At 39.1% G+C, this 24,500-nt stretch overlaps 1 protein-coding gene across 9 annotated transcripts in view; it reads left to right on the forward strand.

The window, feature by feature from the left end:
• The window catches only part of LOC136876361 (galactokinase), a 323,016-nt gene that overhangs the window by 46,324 nt on the left and 252,192 nt on the right, over positions 1-24,500 (forward strand). For 8 of the 9 annotated variants that reach the window (XM_068228397.1, XM_068228395.1, XM_068228398.1 and 5 more), the window contains 2 exons: positions 7,544-7,657; positions 21,183-21,312. In XM_068228397.1, the coding sequence (XP_068084498.1) occupies positions 7,544-7,657; positions 21,183-21,312 (244 nt within the window). The remainder of the gene's footprint in view (positions 1-7,543; positions 7,658-21,182; positions 21,313-24,500) is intronic. The other variant, XM_068228401.1, reaches the window with a different exon arrangement.

Here is a 24,500-nt window from a genome sequence, read left to right on the forward strand (position 1 = left end):
TCGGGAGTCCTTCACGTAGGTTTCAGTGTTTCCTGTATGTGGCTGAAGTAGTCCAGCTAGGTAACGGGCGATCTCGTGCGTGGGAGAGCCTATAGCGCTCACGATAGGTCGCAGAGGTATGCCTTCTTTGTGGATTTATCACATTGAATGTAGCTGCGGAGCTTGTTATGTAGGTGAGACAAAACGTCTGATCTCCACCCGCTTAAAAGAACATATCCGTCACACCAAGAACCAAAACACAGATATTTCAGCAGTAGCCAAGCATTCCTACGAAACTAGGCACGGAATATCATTTGACAAGACCAAGATCCTAGCAGCTATCCCTTGGAACCTGGAAAGGAAAATCCGCGAGGCTATCGAAATCAAGAAACATCCGAACAACATAAATTTAGAAGAAGGATACAAAATCAGTAATTCTTGGATGCCCATCATTCATAGTTTAAGACATACAGACCACAACATAAACACACGGGCCGCAACCCCATTACATAACAGCGCGGGCAAGCCCCCACTACCTGGCTGTGACATAAACTTTCCAGAAGCCTCACGAGACAGCCAGGGCTTACGTCAGCCAGATAGGCTAGGATATAAAAGGCCAAGATCAAAGCCACTCTAGTAGTGTAATTTCTGCCTGGGAGACTGATTACCTCGGATCGAGTAGGGGTATTTCAGTCGCCTTGACAAAGAATACTGCAATGTATTCGAAACGTCGGCAAACTGTACGTGATATGCGTACAAGTACAACACGGTTCAACCCGGAAAATAAATTAAATAACTGCTTATCATCATTCTCTAAAAACTTACTCCGATGACTCGAAATAAATTCAAGCCAACTTTAAACTTTATGTTTACACAATCTCGCTGAACCATTCTATAAACAATCTTTGAGCTGTTTGACCTTCAAACATTACGGGCAAATATATGCTGGCGTCAACAACAATTGCCCAGTATTTTGGAATGTTTTTTCTTTATCTCTTATATCCATTAATGTAATCCTTTTCATATTCTTTTACCTCATATTAACGTGTTATTCTACTTATGCATCAAACTCTGACAACGGCTTTAAGCCATCAACTGCCACTCATAATTATAAGACACCTCCATTTTTAAATGTACTTCTTAAGAACCTACTATTTTAATATCATTTAAATGTATTGTATATTTTGTATATATTGTATACGATTTTATATGCTTTCTACTATGTATTTAAAATTTAATATTGACTAAGGCTTCAAGCCATCTTCTGTACTACTGTACCATCCTATGACATCTTTTTCATCAACTGAACAACACATGTTTTCATCATTACAATAGAGTTTTAGTTATTTCATGAACATTTGTATAATAGCTATAGAATGTTTGAAATGTTATCTGACAGAAATAAGGTTTTGATTAGTGACTGAAGATGCCTCAAAATATGAGGCGAAACATGTCTCACTTTTGAAAAATGTTTTATGTTAAACGTCAATATCTTATATTGTATTGAATAGGTGGAAATAAAATTTTAAATATTTTCCTATATATTTAACTGTAACTAATCCCGAAGCTTTTTAGTCTTATGTAAGCAACAGTTCAGACTTCCCAAACCCTTCATCACTACTATAGCAATTATTGCATTGAAAGGTTCTCCCTCCATTTTTAGGAACCATGCATGTGGATCTTAAAAAATTATCTCTTGTTTGTTTGTTTGTTTGTTTGTTTGTTTGTTTCTGTTTCTTTCTTTCTCTTTGTTTCTTTCTGTCTTTCTTTCTTTCTTTCTTTCTTTCTTTCTTTCTTTCTTTGATTATGACATTTCTGTAAAGAATAGGTTCATGCCTAACCAAAATTTGTAAGGTAAATCTTTCACTCTATGGCAGCCTGCAGATGCTGTAGGAAGAATTTAAAATAATTAAAACAGAAAGGACATGTTTTGTCCTTGGAAGAATATCATCAGATTTGATCAGAAATCACTTTATTATTACTTAATAATTGATGAATATGATGAATTTTATTTATGTTAAAATTTTGTGTTCACTATCTTAATATTTTGGAAATATTTTCGAACTTATCTCAGTCATGCACTCCATCTAGTACTTCCTCTTCACTCATCTGTCCATGGTAGATTGAGTCACACGATCTTGGTGTCACATCAGCTGGCCGGTCTTGCCAGTAACTTTCTATTCGTCATACTCTGGCGACATCACTGGTTATCATGGAAATGTACTTAGTCTATTTGTTTTGTTCTTATTTGAAATTGATTTTGAAAACTGTTTTAGAATGTTTGTCAAGTATTAGCGAGTTAATAAAATCTTGTTTAAATGGAGAGTGAAATATTGTACTTTACCAATGGTGGTATTGTTGGGGTTATCAGTCCATAAATTGGTTTGATGCAACCCTACATGCCACCCTATACTGTGTTAATCTTTTCATTTCTGTGTAAATACTATATCCTACATCTACTCTAATCTGTTTGTCACTTTCATGCCTTGGTCTACCCCTACTGTTCTTACTGTTTATACCTCCCTCAAAAACTAACTGAACAAGACCTGGGTATCCTAAGATGTGTCTTTGTTCGACTGCACTTCATTACTTTTGTTTTGAATTTATGTTCATATTTTACTTCTTCTCGAAGACAGTGTTCATATCATTCAGCAGTTTCTCCAGATCTTCAGCAGACTCATTTAAAATAACAATATCATCAGCAAGTCTCAGAGTTTTGATTTCCTTTCTTTGGATTGTGATTCACTCTACCTATTCTGGTCAAATTTTGCCAAATCATTCTCCTCTCACCCATTTGATTCAGTATCTCTTCTTTCATGATTTAATCTACACATCTCACTTTCATCACTTTTCAGTAACACCACATTTCAAAAGCTCCTTTCTTCTCCTTTTTCCTGAGCTAACTACTGTCCATGTTTTACTACCATACAATGCCATGCTCCAGACATAGGTCTTGACAAACAGCTTTCAAATTCCTGTATTATTGTTCAAAATTTCTTTTCTTAAAAGAGGCCTTCGTGCTTGTGCTAGTCTGCATTTTATGTCCTCTTTACTTCTGCCATCATTACTTACTCTGTTACCCAAGTAACAATATTCATCTACTTCCTTTAAGACTTCATTTCCTAATGTAATATTTCCATTATTGCCTGAGTTTGATTGACTGCACTTTATTACAAGTGATGAGCTTTAACAGCTTCATTTCAAGTAATACTAATCCCATATTGACTATAATCAATTAGTGAATATTCAAGATAAACTTAAATATTATAACTAAGCGGTCCGCCTATTCAATACAATATATAATTATAAATATATATATAATTATAATATTTAAATTTATCTTGAATATTCACTAATTGCACTTTATTACTTTTGTTTTGGATTTATGTTCATATTTTACTTCTTCTCGAAGACAGTGTTCATATTATACCTGTCCAAGGCTCCAGTACATAAACAAGTTACCGTAGTTCATAAATATGACGTTAGAATGGAGCACCATCGGTGAGCCTCGAACTCAGCCCGGTCGTCGAAGCCTCACCCTCCTCTACTAGAATGATTCGCTAGCTAAGTCGGTATCGCATTTTCGGGTCAGTAGACCGTCCGATGGGGCGGTAATTTCTTTAATAATACTCTCTATAGTAAGGGACTATTAATTATGAGAGGAACACTATTTCATTACTAATGAGAAGAGAAACTATATCTTGCATAACAATTTTTACTATACTAGCGAAACACACCTTATTTACATGGATATGCCATACAACACATTACATGTGATATTGAAGGTTATCTTGACGTTAATGTTCGGTAGTCTTTCTCTACACTTCATCATACGTTCAATTATTCAAACTTTAGAGGCGTTTCCTCTTGAACTATTTACACTATTTCAGACTTCGAGAGGCGTTTTCTCTCTAATTATTTCACTTTACACTTACACTGATCACTTTACGCACAAATCTATTCAGTATGGACATACCCTACTGTAATCCTGTTTATTTGCCGAGAATTAATATACTCAAACTATATCAGGTTGTGATATAGGCCTACGAACACTTATGAACTGAAATATACGAAGGTAACATAAGTGTACACTCCCAAGCATTTGAAAGTCGTACCACAACATTTCCCTAACTTAATCATTGCTTAATAGGCCATGTAATAAAAACGCTCATTTCATTAGGATTTTTATCAATAGACATAACAGGACACTATTTACACAACGTTGCTACCTAGGGACAAACATAAGCGACCTCAATACCAGACATCATAAACAGAGTATCATAGCACTACCTGTAAGAGACTGACAGGAGCAAATGCAATTCAAACATACACAATGAGTAACAGATGGCCTAAATCATCTGCCGCTGGTGACACTAAGCTTTCACTGTCTCCTGGAATAAACCCAGGATCTTTGGAGACGGGGTATATCTAACCTGGAATTCCCTACACGCTGTGAATAATTAAGGAAAATAAATTGGAGGAATCCTTCTTTTAATGCATATTGGAATCTGTGCGACGTTGGCAATATTTAAATTGATGCACGTAATTGTTGTGTCGAGAGGAAAGAAACCGGCTACTTGTATTCTATTCCCTTTTCTGAAGAAAACACTTTTACCTCCCCTCCTGAATGGGGGTCATAAATTATCAAGCTGTAAACTGCTCGCGACACACTTTCAGCTAGCGGGCCACCAGGCCTTCTCAGACAATTGCTTCACGGTAAAATAATCTCATCCATTCACTGCCGGCCATAATACCAGCACATTACACATCGGTACTATGTCCGGCCATAATCAACATATTCATAACGCGATATCCACTTCGTGTACATTACTACCAGATTCCAAAGGAACTTCACCTTTTTATCTCACAGTATATATATATATCAGGGCTACAGTCTGTTCAACCATCTCATTTCCCCTCTTGATACCTCGAATACCATGCTATTTATTGATGAACTCCTGCCATACGGGCCCGATTACCTTACGCATTCACGAGCTAATAATACGACGAGATATATACCCCAATCTCATGTCTCCATCCGTTGCTCCAGCAGTCTTAATTTCTAGTAAGGAGGATTTCCTAAGAGCTTGTGAAGTACAAAAAAAAAAAAAAATCAATTACTGAGATATCTTGGATGATTCATACTTGCTATAGAAAGATGATAACTGGAATCGTTTTTACAGAATATTAAGCCCTCTTTACTTGACAGTACTTCACATTTAATTGATCTAAGGTCCTTAAATTTACGTCATGCATTATCGAACCCTTATAAAAGGCTGAAAGTAAAATATTGTCGTCCCAAAACCATGATGAAAGTATTGTATAAAAGAATAAAAAAATGAAATTATTATTATTATCCCTCTGAAATGGCATAGTAGCGATCTACGTTACGTCAACATGCAAATTTACATATTTACAATGGGTAACGACCTTCAAAGATATAAATACTTGGAAATGTACTCAGCCTTCATGATGCCACGTTCACAGCGCCACAGGAGGGCACATCCATAAATTACTCGGAATACATGACGTCTTCAGCGGCTTGAAGTTCATTGGTGACCAACTGGCAGGTCACGAACATGATGGCTTAACCTCGTTCGACGTTCCAGATGATCTCCGCTACTCGGGCAAAATTTCGGCAGACAGCTAGATGTCTCGTTCTCTCTGGTACACAGGCAAATTCTGGCATACAGCTGGATATCCCGTCCACTCCGACGCTCTTGTAGACTCCTTGTATAAATGAGGGGAAATTATCTCATGTGAGTGCGTTACTTTGTTACACATCACAATTTAAATACATGGTTGGATCTGCTCAATATCACGAGCATTCCAACCCAATGCCAGTAATGTCTCTAAAGCCCGACACTGTTCCCTTCTCATCTACCTACCCTTTTATAAACAGCAGACAGCTATTCTAGGCCCTGAATAAAGAATGTCACTGGTTAGGCCACTACTGGGTTAAAATTCTCGTGTCACACAACTGTACTTCAGGCATATTCTATTTCACCTAGTCATGTGTAAGTCAATCTCTCTTCTACTTTATGGATTTATATAACGTGACACTGCCCTTAATTATGCCGACAATGAGCCGTTCACTCACTTTCTTTATATTTCTCATTTATATCGAGCACACACACTCCACGCACTTAGCTAGATACATGCCTATTCATGTTAATTGAGCCGTCTCAGTTTAGGCATAGGCTCTATACGGGGCTCGATGCATGACCTCTTCTACACACGGACAGTGGTCATTACGGTTTCGTACCGTTCCTACCTTATCAATTAGCGGCACACTGTATGCGCAAACATCTTACTCAGATTGTGATTATTTCCACATATATTCACAGACTTTAATAAATCACTGCATTGCACTGCTCAGATTACAGGATGATTTCTTCATAAACGATTCACACACAAATCATGACAAAACTACTAACGAACTGGCGTTGCACTGAAAATGAAGTGGTAGTGTCTGCCTCGCGGCTTCTTCCTATGTAGGCGAGGTGCTCGGATGCTTAGAGTGGGGGGAAAATGCAACCCCTTCTCAGAGTTCGCTCCGGTAATACGCAACCTAGAATGACGAACAGGGTATCAAAATGTAGCTCCTATATTCCCATATTCACTGAGTGAATGTTTTTGAAATAGCTTCGTAGATTCTCAAGCAATCTTAAAAGTGTCCTTTTGTCTCTGTCGGTGAATGATGACGAGCACTAGGGGAATCCTCGGCTTAGTTGCCGCGGTTGGGTCTCAACATCTGTTAACCATTAAGACGCGCTCTTGTTTACGGTGTAGTTACCGCTCTGTCAGTTAAGTAGAGCACTTCTCAGTCTCATAATTATGCGTAAAATTCCCTGATTCAAATGAGTGTTTGCACTTGATTATCCATTGAGTATCTTGCGATTTAAAAAAATTAACAGGGAAAAAACAGTTGAATTCGATGAGTTGGCAGTGCTGAAAGAATGAGGAAAATAGGGTATAATGTTTGTTCTCACGTTGGATATACTCTCTGGGCTCGGCTAGTGACCTAGATTCTGTGTCACGTGATAACGCATCTCTTCTCATCTCGCTCGCGGTTGGAGTGAGAAAACTTGACGTACAAGTGCTCTTGCACTGCTTCGCTGCTAATTACCAGCAACTAGAGTTGGGTCACGCAACTCTGGATACAGCAAATCGTGTCCCGGAGCGTGTGGAAAAATTCTAACTTGGGCAGTTTTTATCGTAGAATGACGCGGAAAACGGCATATTTCATCTCCTGGATATCATGACACACCATAGGTGACGTTGTGAACGGTTACATCCCTCCCCTGCTTAAAATAAAAAAATCACGTTAGGGATTTTTCTTACCAATCACATGGTTCTCATATTATTAAATGTGTGTGTATTGTAGGATAGCATTTTCTTGTCTTAGTGCATATCTGGACATAAGGATACGCAAGTATTCTTGGGTTATGATGTCTTTCCGTGCATGCTAGACAATCTTCATCTCCCGACTCATCAGTGTTATCATCCATCCCGTGGTGATCTTCTAGTTCCATGTAGTTTACTCCATCCATTTCTTCTTCAGGATCCTCTTCATCCACGACGTCCACTCCGTCGTCGTCCTCGCCTTCTTCTGCAAGTTGTCCTTCATCTTCTAAGCCACGTGGATCGTTTGGATTTTCCTCCTGTAATTGTCCTGGTACGTGGTATAGTTTTGATTTGATGCGTTAATATGGCTTATCCTCTATTCCTTATACTAATTCGATAAATATTATCCCATATGTACATAATATACATTCTTCCTTGTGATTCATCACTAGCTTATCATACTACTAACATATGTAGATTGCCTTAACATTAAATTGTATGTACATGATATATATCTCAAATCAGATCGTAGCTTGTCATTAGTATGTCGATCCTTCCTCTTGTTCACTCAACCCTACTTTCAAAGCATGAGGTCTTGGGCTGAGCATCCCTGATACTTCATTCTGGCCATGCGACATAGCAAAATTTTCCTTCTTAGTGCACTCCCTAATTCCCATAATGAAAGTGGTCTCCTCAAGTCTGCAGCTTGTCCGGAATGCTGAGTTTATGCGAACTTTCCCTTTATTCTTGCGTCTTCTAACTACATTTTGACGTACCCTTTCATTGATGAATTTCTTCTCCAATTTCTTCCTGTCGAACTGAATATCGTCATGTGATCGGCTTGATTCAGTAACGCATCTCTTCAAAATCCTAAATAACCGTTAATAACTCGTAAGGTTGTTCATTCCCTTGGTCCATATTAGAAATTTCTGAAGCTCTTTGATTATGCCCTCATGAAGACAAACCTTAAGTGTATTCTTCCGGATTACTGGCGATTCTCTCATTTTCTTCTCCTTCCTCCGGTATTTCACCTTATCCGTCTTCTTCTTCTTCTTCCGTCGTCTCGTCATGCCCTTCTGAATTCTCTTCATTTCTGCAGCGTTCCCTTGTCGAATATTCAGTTGCCCTGCTGCCTCATTCACTGCTTGGATAGCACCATCGTCTAGTTTGTCATTTACATCCCTCTGAAGTGTGTCTAAAATAATTTCATATTCCTTCTCCTCGGCGGTGATGCTCAATTCAACCTTCTGCTGGTCGATATATTCTTTGCACTTCGTGAATGTGCTGTCCTGAACCTGCGTTATCTGTCCTTCCATTTCTTCCATTTTGCTCCCCTGAGCCAACAATTTCTCTTCTATTTCGTCTGTACGCTTGTCTAAATGGCTACTGGTTTGCTCCAACTTCAACGTAAGAGAATCTATGCGTGTCGTCACGTCATCAATGCGGGAGGTAACATGCTCTTTAAGCTCTGCGGATTGGGCTTTACACGACGCCTCGTATCCGTCTAACCGTGCAGTGAGCTGACCTACTTGATTATTGTGCTGGTGTAAACGTTCCTCAATTTTTGTGGTTGCCTGTCCTAGTTTATTTAATAGTTCTGCCTGCCTTTCACTATCGGCCTTTATTTGTTCCCTACTGTCCACATTGGCCTGTTCCAATCTCGCGAGACGCTTATCAAACTTTGCACTCTGTTCCCTGAAAAGCTCTGCCTGCTTCTCACTTTGTTCGGCCAGTAAGGCGGCCATCAACTGCTTAATACCTTCCACATCCATAATACTTCAATTCTTGAGAAATTTGTGCCCCCCTGAATTAAGCTGCTCATGGTATTTCAGTTCATACGATTCAATTCCCTAAACTTAGGAAGGTGTGCTATTTTTTGAAAATGACCAAGTCGTACTGCGCCCTCCTGGCCTTATTCCGCATCGAGCCCCACTGTTGGATGACAAATATGCACCCTCCACGTGGCGCTGCCCCATAAATTAGCACTGGGAGCACTCTACACCCAGGGTCTTGACGGGTTCTTTTATTGTTGTGGGGCTATTTCATAGGATCACAGGACTTTGTATGTGCCTCAGCTAGCTAATATGTTCCGATGAATGAAAATCGCATCAACGGTGGAAAATTGGATTCGGAATCCTATCGGGCGGCTTATTTTCAAATTGCTATATTAATGTTATTAAGCCAATCGTTGTTGTGTTTGCATCACCTATTTTCATAATTTATGATATGCTTATAATAATTGAGACCATGTCTTGAATTAAAATTGATTATACCAAATATAATCTTGGAATTTGAATTAATTTTATAAGTAAGGCCATGTATATCCATTTTATAATGAAAAGATGGAGATATTCTGGATCAGATTATATTTATTAATTTAAATGATCCTACTAGTTAAGACGAAACCAAAGTATAACCCAAATTAAAAATGTTACCGAAGAACAAATTGGTAATGACATAAAATAATTCGTAATTGAATTAATTTATACCCGATTCAACATAATGCAGTGATTTCAAATTGATCATTCCTCATTTATAATGGCTATTTGAAATTCGGAACCTAAATCTATATTTATTCAATAACGTGCCTAAACCTGAAAAATTACCATAATGACTGTGTTCTTTCTTTTACTCCACAAGTTTTAGGTGTTCTTATTCCTTCAGTTTTGATTTGATGTCAGATTTTCAATAGGAGAATTTTGTTCATGTCAAATTCAGCTGATAATAATGTCTTTTTATATGTGATGCATAACCTAATTAAAATAAATAATCATCACCACCTTAACTAACTCGTACGTCCTGATGAGGTTCGCCTCAACGCGACAATAATTACACGTCCACCCTCGCGCATACCTTCGAGGATCATGTTGCCTTAATGCTAATGCATAAAATAAATAATCAAAGATAATATACATAAAGACAAGAATATATACACTTAAATGTTAATAAAACCACATACGACGTCTCTACTACATCTACTAAACTACCATGTCCATGAAGTAAACATCTAACTTATTAATATCACGTCATATGTCCTCGAAGCTGTACGCGTGGTAAGCTTCATGCATGCCTCGATCACGTCGCCGTCATACAGACTAAAAACCCTAATGATTGACATAGATTTTGAATATGACATCCGAAACGTAACGATAATCGATAGGACAATTGTGGCCGACATCTGATTGCAATTAATAATTATCCGCCTTACCATCTTAGCCTACACTTACATAACAACATTACGATCCCAGCATTCACTCATGTAAGAGCATTATAACCTTAACATCATCTTATACTAGGGCATTACAATTTCAGCATTCGCTTATATACAAGTGATACACCTTCTTTTGCTTTATCTAACTTCACACTGGCATAAAGCAATTAAATAATACATTCCATGTGGCGATATCAAGATAAACCTTCATTGTCACCTCCCATCTTATTAAATAATCCACACAACACAACACTTTTCATTATTTCAACCACTAAATTATATGTGAGCTAACCCACACATCGATGGCACATCACGATATCATCCCCACGTTTTATTATTCATCATCATAATAACTATTACCACCACATGCACTTAATACACTTGAATTATTCATCAACACAATGACCACCATCACCGCCGGTACTTAATATATCTGACACTCACACCATCATTATTATTATTATTATTATTATTATCATTATTATTATTATTATTATTATCTCACGTTGATTCATACCAGTGTCATTACTCACAACATTACTACATTTGTATCACTTACCTGCAATACCAAGGTTAGCTTCGCGATAAATATGCTGATTCTATGTTGATGTTGTTACATATGTATACATAGGCTCACGTTTTCCAGTAATTATGGCACAACAACATAATATAAGTGATGTCGGAATTATCCACTAACATAACCGTTCATTCTCTCGCATGGTATCGTATCATTTCGAATGCCGAGTCGCCTAACGCATATAAGAATTCCTATATTCCAAATAACATAATATCATGCCGCTCGAGATGTAATTACTATTACGTTTTGGCGAACTACTTCAGGACATGTCCTACATATACACTACTACCTACATTAAATAAACTAGTAACTAAAATAAAATACAGATGAATGTTGCATCAAATAAAATGCACACAATAAAAAGACATCATTATAATGGAAAGCAGTTACTGACTTGCATAGCCAGGGCTATATGAATCACTGGCTTAAGTTATCCATCCCGGTAACCACTCCACCGTTTCAGCTGGACCTACTTGTACATAATTTAGCACTCCATATTCTCCTTTGATTTAGTACTTCCTTTTAGACTCATGCAGATTACACCTGAAAAAGGTTAATATTAGTTCTTTGACAACACACAGAGCCACTAGTAAATCAATTGCGCATTTACTTCTAATTATACGAAGTTATTTACGATACGGACAATCTCTATTATATATCGTATTGCTCCTTCTGTAATGGCTTGGCCTTTATACAATCATAAGCATATCACCGTTATTTTAGGCCAGGTGCATTTGCTTAACTGCATATATATATTCCCTATTAATTTCCTTTGCATACAATTTCTAATTTTTACGTATCATTTCCATACTACCATCACATTGACAATAACAATTAACAAGAATACTTTTAACGTTTTTACACAAGTCATAGAATAACAAAATTAGCTACTAGATATGGAACTCTATCTTAGGTGTTTACTTACATCTACTGACATCTAGATGTCTCTACCGTTCTTATTAGCAAATATCGATATTTTATACTCCGTAACATTACCCTATGTGTTCAATCTTTGGTTTCGTCTTGTTTTCATACATTCTACATTTTACATTCGACTTAATTCTAACAGTATTTACACATATATACACGTTTTCTCCGCTTAGAGATGAAAGTAAAGTCCTTTCTTCACAATCACTTCATTGCGTATTCGACATTTATAAACCAGTCCTCGCCTAAACTGCTTCGGCGCCATGTTTCTGGACCTCGTGCTAGTTGGTTTTGTTCGCGCTGTAGCATATGTCACACATGAAAACGGCACAGTACTACACCGAAATTAGCTTCAAAACAGCTGTGCCACACCTCCTAACAATTGTTTGTGTTTCCCTAGTATTTTCCTATGTAATTCTTAAGCATTATCCCGACATATTGTTTTTCTTATATAAATTTATGTAGCCCTTTATTGAAATAAATATTACCTAAATCTGCGACCTAAATGGGCTCGGTACTTTACGTGTGCCAGAAATGTGGTGCACTTAATAAACATTGTATGTTTTCAGCCTCAAGATTTGGAAGGTGCTTTAGCAGACAATTCCCCGTCTCGAACTGACAACATTGCACTGTTCATTTTGAGAAAATAAATAAATAAGAGTGATGAGGCTTCCACTCTTATCCGCGATATCTATTCTGTTTACCTGGGATGAATCCCCTAAGCTACCAAGGCCTGCTACAAATGCATTGCCTTCGGCATGAACCTGTGACCAGAAGGATTTGAAGAACTCAGTCCGGTCATTTTATCCTCAACAATGGGAAGGCCATTTTGTTGCTTCCCTGAAGTTACACAACTCCATAAATTTTCTTCAGGTCTGCCATACTTCTGAGTGACCATTGTGTATATTTCTACTTAACCTGGTACACGATCTCTTCATTCTTCTCCCTACATCCATTTAATGTAATTTATTCCAGTCACTCATTTAAATATCATTGCGCATAACGTAACTGTCTATGGTAGTGGCTTATGCACTCCATCCGACAAATTACTCATATTGACTATCACGTTCACACGCACTGATCCTATTTCATATTCCTCTCTTACCGAGCTGGATAGCTGCAGTCACTTAAGTGCGGCCAGTATTCGGGAGATAGTAGGTTCGAACCCCACTGTTGGCAGCCCTGAAAATGGTTTTCCGTGGTTTCCCATTTTCACACCAGGCATATGCTGGGGCTGTACCTTAATTAAGGCCACGCCCGCTTCCTTCCCACTCCTAGCCCTTTCCTGTCCCATCATCGCCATAAGACCTATCTGTGCGACGTAAAGCAACTAGCAAGTAATATTCCTCTCTCCTAACAAATGTAATATACGGGTAAATTTGGTGTTTCCATTCTTTCAGTTCTAACCATATCAAATTGATAATCCTACTATCTTAGGTACTCCTTTTATAGTAGTGGTATGCGAACTTGCGCCAAAATATTGGCTATATCAATATTTATGGTGCCGCAGGACTTTACAAGACTTACGCCAACTACCAAAATACCACACGTTACGGGACGCTAAATTATGCGTCGTGATAACGATATGGAGCTCGCCCCAAACAACAATACCGCACCTCGCTATTGGGCGCCAATTTATGTACCTGTCCAAGGCTCCAGTACATAAACAAGTTACCGTGGTTCATAAATATGATGTTAGAATGGAGCACCATCGGTGAGCCTCGAACTCAGCCCGGTCATCAAAGCCTCACCCTCCCCTACTAGAATGATTCGCTAGCTAAGTCGGTATCGCATTTTCGGGTCAGTAGACCGTCCGATGGGACGGTAATTTCTTTAATAATACTCTCTATAGTAGGGGACTATTAATTATGAGAGGAACACTATTTCATTACTAATGAGAAGAGAAACTATATTTTGCATAACAATTTTTACTATACTAGCGAAACACACCTTATTTACATGGATATGCCATACAACACATTACATGTGATATTGAAGGTTATCTTGACGTTAATGTTCGGTAGTCTTTCTCTACACTTCATCATACGTTCAATTATTCAAACTTTAGATGCGTTTTCTCTTGAACTATTTACACTATTTCAGACTTAGAGAGGCGTTTTCTCTCTAATTATTTCACTTTACACTTACACTGATCACTTTACGCACAAATCTATTCAGTATGGACATACCCTATTGTAATCCTGTTTATTTGCCGAGAGTGAATATACTCAAACTATATCAGGTTGTGATATAGGCCTACGAACACTTATGAACTGAAATATACGAAGGTAACCTTAGTGTACACTCCCAAGCATTTGAAAGTCGTACCACAACATTTCCCTAACTTAATCATTGCTTAATAGGCCATGTAATAAACACGCTCATTTCATTAGGATTTTTATCAATAGACATAACAGGACACTATTTACACGACGTCGCTACCTAGGGACAAACATAAGCAACCTCAATACCAGACATCATAAACAGAGTATCATAGGACTACCTGTAAGAGACTGACAGGAACAAATGCACTTCAAACATACACAATGAGTCACAGATGGCCTAAATCATCTGCCGCTGGTGACACTAAGCTTTCACTGTCTCCTGGAATGAACCCAGGATCTTCGGAGACGGGGTATATCTAACCTGGAATTCCCTACACGCTGTGAATAATTAAGGAAAATAAATTGGAGGAATCCTTCTTCTAATGCATATTGGAATCTGTGCGACGTTGGCAATATTTAAATTGATGCACGTAATCGTTGTGTCGAGAGGAAAGAAACCGGCTACTTGTATTCTATTCCCTTTTCTGAAGAAAACACTTTTACCTCCCCTCCTGAATGGGGGTCATAAATTATCAAGCTGTAAACTGCTCGCGACACACTTCCAGCTAGCGGGCCACCAGGCCTTCTCAGACAATTGCTTCATGGTAAAATAATCTCATCCTTTCACTGCCGGCCATAATACCAGCACATTACACATCGGCACTATGTCCGGCCATAATCAACATATTCATAACGCGATATCCACTTCGCGTACATTACTACCAGATTCCAAGGGAACTTCACCTTTTTATCTCACAGTATATATATATCAGGGCTACAGTCTGTTCAACCATCTCGTTTCCCCTCTCGATACCTCGAATACCATGCTATTTATTGATGAACTCCTGCCATATGGGCCCGATTACCTTACACATTCACGAGCTAATAATACGACGAGATATATACCCCAATCTCTTGTCTCCGTCCGTTGTTCCAGCAGTCTTAATGTCTAGTAAGGAGGATTTCCTAAGAGCTTGTGAAGTACAAAAAAAAATCAATTACTGAGATATCTTTGATGACTCATATTTGTTATAGAAAGATGATAACTGGAGTCGTTTTTACAGAATATTAAGCCCTCTTTACTTGACAGTACTTCACATTTAATAGATCTAAGGTCCTTAAATTTACGTAATGCATTATCGAACCCTTATAGAAGGCTGGAAGTAAAATATGGTCTTCCCAAAACCATGATGAAAGTATTGTATAAAAGGCCCAAAATAAAAATGAAATTATCATTATTATCCCTCTGAAATGGCATACTAGCGATCTACGTTATGTCAACATGCAAATTTACATATTTACAATGGGTAACGACCTTCAAAGATATAAATACTTGGAAATGTACTCAGCCTTCATGATGCCACGTTCACAGCGCCACAGGAGGGCACATCCATAAATTACTCGGAATTCATGACGTCTTCAGCGGCTTGAAGTTCATTGGTGACCAACTGGCAGGTCACGAACATGATGGCTTAACCTCGTTCGACGTTCCAGATGGTCTCCGCTACTCGGGCAAAATTTCGGCAGACAGCTAGATGTCTCGTTCTCTCTGGTACACAGGCAAATTCTGGCATACAGCTGGATATCCCGTCCACTCCGACACTCTTATAGACTCCTTATGTAAATGAGGGGAAATTATCTCATGTGAGTGCGTTACTTTGTTACACATCACAATTTAAATACATGGTTGGATCTGCTCAATATCACGAGCATTCCAACCCAATGCCGGTAATGTCTCTAAAGCCCGACACTGTTCCCTTTCATCTACCTACCCTTTTATAAACAGCAGACAGCTATTCTAGGCCCTGAATAAAGAATGTCACTAGTTAGGCCACTACTGGGTTAAAATTCTCTTGTCACACGACTGTACTTCAGGCATATTCTATTTCACCTAGTCATGCGTAAGTCAATCTCTCTACTACTTTATGGATTTATATAACGTGACACTGCCCTTAATTATGCCGACAATGAGCCGTTCACTCACTCTCTTTATATTTCTCATTTATATCGACCACACACACTCCACGCACTTAGCTAGATACATGCCTATTCATGTTAATTGAGCTGTCTCAGTTTAGGCATAGGCTCCATACGGGGCTCGATACATGACCTCTTCTACACACGGACAGCAGTCATTACGGTTTCGTACCGTTCCTACCTTACCAATTAGCGGCACACTGTATGCGCAAACATCTTACTCAGATTGTGATTATTTCCACATATATTCACAGACTTTAATAAATCACTGCGTTGCACTGCTCAGATTACAGGATGATTTCTTCATAAACGACTCACACGCAAATCATGACAAAACTACTAACGAACTGGCGTTGCACTGAAAATGAAGTGGTAGTGTCTGCCTCGCGGCTTCTTCCTATATAGGTGAGGTGCTCGGATGCTTAGAGTGGGGGGAAAATGCAACCCCTTCTCAGAGTTCGCTCCGGTAATACGCAACCTAGAATGACGAACAGGGTATCAAAATGTAGCTCCTATATTCCCATATTCACTGAGTGAATGTTTTTGAAATAGCTTCGTAGATTCTCAAGCAATCTTAAAAGTGTCCTTTTGTCTCTGTCGGTGAATGATGACGAGCACTAGGGGAATCCTCGGGTTAGTTGCCGCGGTTGGGTCTCAACATCTGTTTACCATTAAGACACGCCCTTGTTTACGGCGTAGTTACCGCTCTGTCAGTTAAGTAGAGCACTTCTCGGTCTCATAATTATGCGTAAAATTCCCTGATTCAAATGAGTGTTTGCACTTGATTATCCATTGAGTATCTTGCGATTTATAAAAATTAACAGGGAAAAAACAGTTGAATTCGATGAGTTGGCAGTGGTGAAAGAATGAGGGAAATAGGGTATAATGTTTGTTCTCACGTTGGATATACTCTCTGGGCTCAGCTAGTGACCTAGATTCTGTGTCACGTGATATCGCATCTCTTCTCATCTCGCTCGCGGTTGGAGTGAGAAAACTTCACGTACAAGCACTCTTGCACTGCTTCGCTGCTAATTACCAGCGACTAGATTTGGGTCACGCGACTCTGGATACTGCAAAGCGTGTCCCGGAGTGGTTGGAAAAATTCTAACTTGGGCAGTTTTTATTGTAGAATGACGCTGAAAAGGCATATTTCATCCCCTGGATATCATGACACACCATAGGTGACATGAACGGTCACAATATCATTCAGCAATTTCTCCGGATCTTCAGCAGGCTCAGATAAAATAACAATATCATCAGCAAATCTCAGAGTTTTGATTTCCTTTCTTTGGATTGTGATTCATTTTCCAAATTACTCTTTGGTTTCCCTTACTGCCTGTTCTATATGAACACTGAAAAGGTGAAGGGATAAACTTTAGCCTTGTCTCACTCCTTTTTGGAATCCTGCTTCTGTTTTTTTTTTCTTCATAGCCCTCCATTATCACTGCAGACTGTATTTTGTACCAATTGTAGATACCTGTTCTTTCTTTCTTGGTATCAGATCCCAGTCACCTCCAGAATCTCAAATATGGACAGGAAGAAGAACGGATTGACAGATATACTGTAGCTTTGTCCAATCAACATTATCAAATGCCTTTTGTAGATCTACAAAATCCATGTACGTGGGCTTGTCCTTCTTAATTCTGTCCTTTAAGAACAGATATAAAGTCAGGATTGCTTCACGTGTTCCTACATTTCTTTTGAAGCCAAGCTTATCTTCTCCCAACTCAGCTTCTGCTTGTCTTTCCATTCTTCTGTAAATAATACATGTTAAAATTTTGCAAGTGTGAGATATACTAATATTGTGGTAGTTTTCTCACTGACAGTACCTGCTTTCTTGGGAATAGGTATAACAACATTCTGTCAACAATCGGATGGCACTTCTGCTATATCCCTTTAAATGGAATAACCTCACCATGCCAGTTTCTCCCAACGCAGTCAGTAATTCTGAGGGTATCTCATCAATTTCAGGTGCTTTGTTCCTATTTAGGTCTCTCAAAATACTGTTGAATTCTGTCCTCAAGATTAGGCTTCCCATTTCATCAACATCTACAGTCTCTCTTAATTTAGTAGAGTGAATAGTGGAAATTTTTTTTTAGGTGTGTGTGATTGTTTATATTATTACGGTTGGCTTTTTTTTTGTGATGAGTATTTGTATTGCCTCCTTTATATTTAATGTTCTATTATTTTCTATGTGTAATTAATTCAAGCTGGTGGTCACTCACTCAAAACGATGATTTTCACTGTCATCCTCAAAATTTGGAAAGTCAGGGAAGTACCCAGCAAATTAAAAAATGCCACTATCATCACAATCTTCAAGAAAGGTGATCGCAGTGTTTGTGGCAACTGTCGCGGAATATCATTACTATCTCTTGTAAGCAAAATTCTCACAAGAATTCTACTTAACCATCTCCAGGTTATCTCTGAAATAGTCCTCCCAGAGTCCCAGTGTGGGTTTCCATCTTCTAGAGGCACAACTGATCTGATCTTCTGTGCAAGGCAACTTTTAAAAAAATGCAGAGAGCTACAGAATCCTCTCTTCTTAGTTTTTTCTGATCTGGAAAAGGCATTTGACTCTGTTCCAAGACCTGCTACCGAGCTCGATAGCTGCAGTCGCTTAATTGCGGCCAGTATCCAGTATTCGGGAGATAGTAGGTTCGAACCCCACTGTCGGCAGCCCTGAAAATGGTTTTCCGTGGTTTCCCATTTTCACACCAGGCAAATGCTGGGGCTGTACCTTAATTAAGGCCACGGCCGCTTCCTTCCCACTCCTAGCCCTTTCCTGTCCCATCGTCGCCGTAAGACCTATCTGTGTCGGTGCGACATAAAACAACTAGCAAAAAAAAAAAAAGACCTGCTAAGTGGGCGGTATTGAAACACTTTGACTGTCCTATCGTTTTGTTGATCTGGTTCAAGCCCTCTATGATGGCATGACCAGACAGATTTGCCATCAGAATAGGATCTCGGATGAATTTCCTATTACTCGTGGACTGAAACAGGGGTGTGTGTTTGCTCCAACACTATTTTCATTATATTTGGCTGCCATGCTACTTTAAACTTCTACGAACAAGCCAGGTGTGGAGGTTAGGTATCATTTCGATAGAGGGCTTTTCAACCTAGCAAGACTTAGCTCCTGAAGGCTCACACCAGAGGAATTGCAACAGTCAGTTAATTGCTACAAGAGTGCATGTGATTGTTTTTGTCTCACCATTAACATTCAAAAGACCTAGGTCCTGGCACAACCTTCACCAGGCTCAATCAACCCTTCCACATTTCAACGTCTCCATCTCAGATACTCCACTGGAGCAGGTAGACCACTGTGCAGTGTAACTGTGAGCAAGATGCAGAGAATTCCCATTCAGCATTTGGACGACTATCACACCGGGTGTTCATGAATAAAGACCTGACCGTGAAGACAGAACTCATGGTGCACCACGCTGTTGTCATCACAGCATTGCTGTACTGTTATGAAACTTGGACCTTTTACCGACATGACTTGAAAAAGTTTGAGCGCTTCCACTGACGAAACCTTTCATCCATCGTTAGGATCAAAAGGGAAGATGATGTCACCAACATTGCTGTTCTTGAAAAAGTGCATGCCAAGAGCATATAATCGCCCATCATTGGTCATCAGCTTAGGTGGATTGGCCATGTCTCTCGGATGAGTGATACCAGATTTCCATGCCAAGTCCTGTTTGGTGAACTTTGTTCTGGCACCAACCTCATGTAGCCCCGCTGGCACTACAAATTTGGCACTGGACCATCCGTGCTGCTGTCAATCTGTTTGAAGGGGAATGACGCAGATGTGAAGAGGCCAGGAGAGAGGCACGAAAACTCCATTCAGCACAACCACGCCCTCCTCCAACAATTCTGTGCAATCTGTGTGGATGCTTACTCCATGCTATAATTGGTCTGTTCAACCGTCGAAAGTACATCCACAGACAGAAGTGAATTTATTGAAAGAAGTTAATTACTCAGAAATAAGTTAAAGCCGGCAATTTTAAGATCTGTGCTGATGTTTGTGATATGGTGGGAATTGCTGTGTGTGTTATATACATCCCAAAATTATTTCTGAAAATTATTTCAAGTCCGAACAAAACCAATAGATTTTTATGTACATTTCCACAAAAACCTGTGATATCACCAGAGTGTAATGGACGGCAAGGCCGGCTGGCTGGCATGACGCCAGGGCCCGTGTAACTTTGTCCACCCTGGACAACTGATAGGAGAGGAAATACAGGAGATGGAGTGCATACTTGATTTACATTCAAATATATTTCTGTAATTATTAAGACAGTGAACACAGAATTCTATCATAATTTTAATTTTTAATATATTTTATACTTGTTCATAATATTCATCAATTAATAATAATAATAATAATAATAATAATAATAATAATAATAATAATAATAATAATAATAATAATAATAATAATAATAATAATGTGTGATTTGATAAAATCTGACACAGTTCTTTCAACAGTGAAACATGTCATTCTGTTTTTAGTTAAATGGTTCATTTTTGAGATGTTTTCTAGTTTTATTAATCTAGTAATCATTTCAACTTCAAATTTATATATTAACTATATCAGAACTAAAAAGAAAAATTACTTCCACTTTAACCAAAAAGTAAAGCCAGTGGTTGACATGAAGTTCATGTATTTTTAAATGGTTAAGTAGAGAAAAGAGAACCAGTTCAAATAAGCTGTATTCACCTCATCAACCATCTTATTTAATCTATCAGAACAGTTATTTACAGTTTGTTGTGATTAAAAAGATTAGTAAAATTTTCATTTATTTTATTTTCTGTAAAATTAATGGTTCATGTTTATCTGCAGGCAAAGTCCCAGGTTTTGATGCAGTCATATCATCAAATGTGCCATTAGGAGGAGGTCTGTCGAGCAGTGCAGCCTTGGAAGTTGCTGTGTTTACTTTTCTGGAAGCTCTGACTGGTGAAAAAGAAGAAAGGTAATATTTTTGTAATAATTATTTTACTATTTCATTTTCTTAGATTTGTTGCCAAGCCTCTTTCACTATAATCTCACTGAATTAGCTTTGTTATGCCTTGAATCAATTTCTCTCACCGTACTACCATCCTAGTCCGCCAGCTCTAATTTCATATTTCCTACTTGACATGCAGTCTTCCTAGGTTTCATCTCATTTGACTCACTTGACATCACTGTTGCCACGGAATTGTTGATATAACATACCATACATTAATGAGCAATTGAATTAGAGATAACAGCCGTTTTGAAGAAAATATAGTGTGGTCAGTTCGGTGACTGTAATTGTATGGTGTGGAATGTGACTACGATGTTGTCAGGCCTGTACTCAGCTCTTAACTCACATGGCCAATGTGAGGCCATGGCACCACAGGGCAGGTTGGACATGACATATCAGCATATTTTATCACAGGATGTCTTTGCCATAAATATGGGTCTTTCGATCTCTGAAGTCGTGCAGCACAGGGTTTCCCACATCACACTTGTCAAGGGTGTATCCTGAATATGTGGATTCAGGCAAAACCACTACCGCCAGGATGAACTGCCTCAGTGTGCAGTGTGTTGATGACAGGTGTCACTGTCGGCTAGCTGGTAAGGTAAGAGTGTATAGATTAGGTGTAGTGCATCAGATCACTCCCAGACTCAAATACTGGACAACAATGAAGTTTTAGGAACAATGTCATCCAGAACAATCTCTTTGCAATAAGATACAGAAGCCACCATCCCACTGGTGTAAATCTGTTTAATGCACATCACAAGACACATCAGTGGACATGGGTAAGAGAACACCAACTTTGGACTTTTGAAATGTGGTAAAAGGTTGCCTGGACAGATGAGTTGAAGTATCAGATGGTACATACCAAAGATAGGGTAGAAATGCATCACCAAGTGCATGAGGCAAAGAAGCCTTCTTGCCAGAGTTCTGGCCAGTAGTGGTGGGACTGTTGACTTTGGATGAAATGAGGCCCCTGGTGTACCTGCTAACAAATCTCTCTAGCAGACGATACAGGAACCTGCTGTCTGTTCACGTCCACCCATTTGTTCACCTCCAGCACCCTGAAGGAGACCTGCACCTCCAGTAAGACAATGCACTAGTCTATTGCTCCTGAATTTTGGCCATTTCAGTGGATGCTCCTTGGACAGGGGGATGCTTGTCTAGCTCCCAGTGTTATCCAGTCTCAGTCCAATCGAACACAGTTGAGATGCTGCCAGGAGGAATCTGAGTGCTCTGGACTCCCTTCTGACCAACCTCAATGCATTGTAGGAGGCTATGCAGTGGTCATAGACCAGCATGTCTCCCCAATGCTTCTGATGTGTTGTGGAGTCCACGTCACACTCATGCCCCCATTTTTTCGGACAAAAGTGGGTGCTACATGCTACTATTCATACTAATTCTGTTGCTCATAAATGTACGAGGTGTGTTCAAAAAAAGACCGAACTTTGTAAATTGCGCGCAAACCGCAACATTGAGCGAGTTGTGACTGTGGCGGCGCCTAGCGGCAACTTCTGACAACAGACCGCTGCTTTCCGCATTCCATTGCCTGCATTATCAGTTGAGTTAGAGCCTCTGAAGTGATTGCGTGTGTCACATGTTCATCGAATTCTATAATGAAACAGCTTGAGGAACAACGCGTGTGCGTGAAGTTCTGCTTCAAAGTTGGGAAAACGTTTGTGGAAACATTTGAAATGTTGAAACTAGCATACGGGGAGGAATGCATGAGTCGTACACAATGCTACGAGTGGTTTAAACGTTTCAAAGACGGTAGAACGTCTGTCACTGAAGACCCTAGGCCTGGGCGACCTTCCACATCAACAGACGACTGCCATGTCGAGAGAGTTCGTGAAGTGATTCGTGGAAATCGTCATTTGACAGTCCGAGAGGTTGCTGATCAGGTGTGCATCAGCGTAGGATCATGTCATGCAATTTTAACCGAAAAACTTCAGATGCGGCGAGTCAGTGCTAAATTTGTCCCTCGTTTGCTGACTGACGATCAAAAAGAGAACCGAGTCAGCATCAGTCAGGAAATGCTTGCTAACGCAGATGCTGATGACAACTTCCTGAAGAACATCATCACTGGAGATGAGACGTGGGTGTACGGTTATGATGTCGAAACCAAAAGGCAATCATCACAGTGGGTGGGGAAAGGTTCTCCTCGACTGAAAAAAGCACGAATGAGTCGTTCAAACATCAAGGTGATGCTGATTGTGTTTTTTGATTGGAAAGGCATTGTCCATCATGAGTTTGTACCCCGAGGCCAGACAGTGAACAAAGAACTGTACCAGAATGTTTTAACGCATTTGAGAGATGCTGTGCGCAGGAAGAGGCCTGAACTGTGGGAAAACAAATCCTGGATGTTGCACCATGACAATGCGCCAGCACATGCCTCTCTCTCGGTCCGCAGTTATCTGGCAAGACACCAAATTCCTGTTGTGCCCCATCCGCCCTATTCTCCCGACTTGGCTCCAGCAGACTTTTTCTTATTCCCCAAATTGAAAACCACCTTGAAAGGACATTGTTTCCAAGACATTGAAGAGATCAAGGAGAATGCGACGAGGCAACTTCGCGCCATCAAAGAAAGTGCATTCCAGGAAGCATTCCAAAAGTGGAAGAAACGTTGGCAACACGCTGTTGATAGTGCAGGGGACTATTTTGAAGGGGACAGTCTGTGAAATGATGTAAGCTACATAATAAAGTTTTTCTAGCCACAGTTCGGTCTTTTTTTGAACACACTTCGTATATCATACCAAATCATAGTCGTGTTTTTAGCAGTGGGTTTTAGCCCATTCTGACACGAATTGTCACAGTAGTGATGAAGAAATCATGCCAAATTTTAGTCCATCACATATATAAATGGAAAAAAATGTACAAAATTAATTGTAAAAACAATTGAGAGTATACAGAGTCCAGTGGAACGATCTGAAATGGGAGACAGTTTTCTGATAGATAAATAAATAAATACAAAAGAAATACTGGTATAAATAAAAGAAATATCATATTCTTGCTGCATTTCCATTCATGTTCCAAGTTATGAATGAAATATTTATTGCAGTTAATAGCCATATAAAATACAATATTTAATAATATGTTAAACATAAAAAGGAAAATTATAGCAAATTTTCATTTTGCACTGCATTATTTTGTGAGGGATTTGT

Source organism: Anabrus simplex, chromosome 6 (assembly GCF_040414725.1).
Source record: "Anabrus simplex isolate iqAnaSimp1 chromosome 6, ASM4041472v1, whole genome shotgun sequence".
Classification (NCBI taxonomy): domain Eukaryota; kingdom Metazoa; phylum Arthropoda; class Insecta; order Orthoptera; family Tettigoniidae; genus Anabrus; species Anabrus simplex.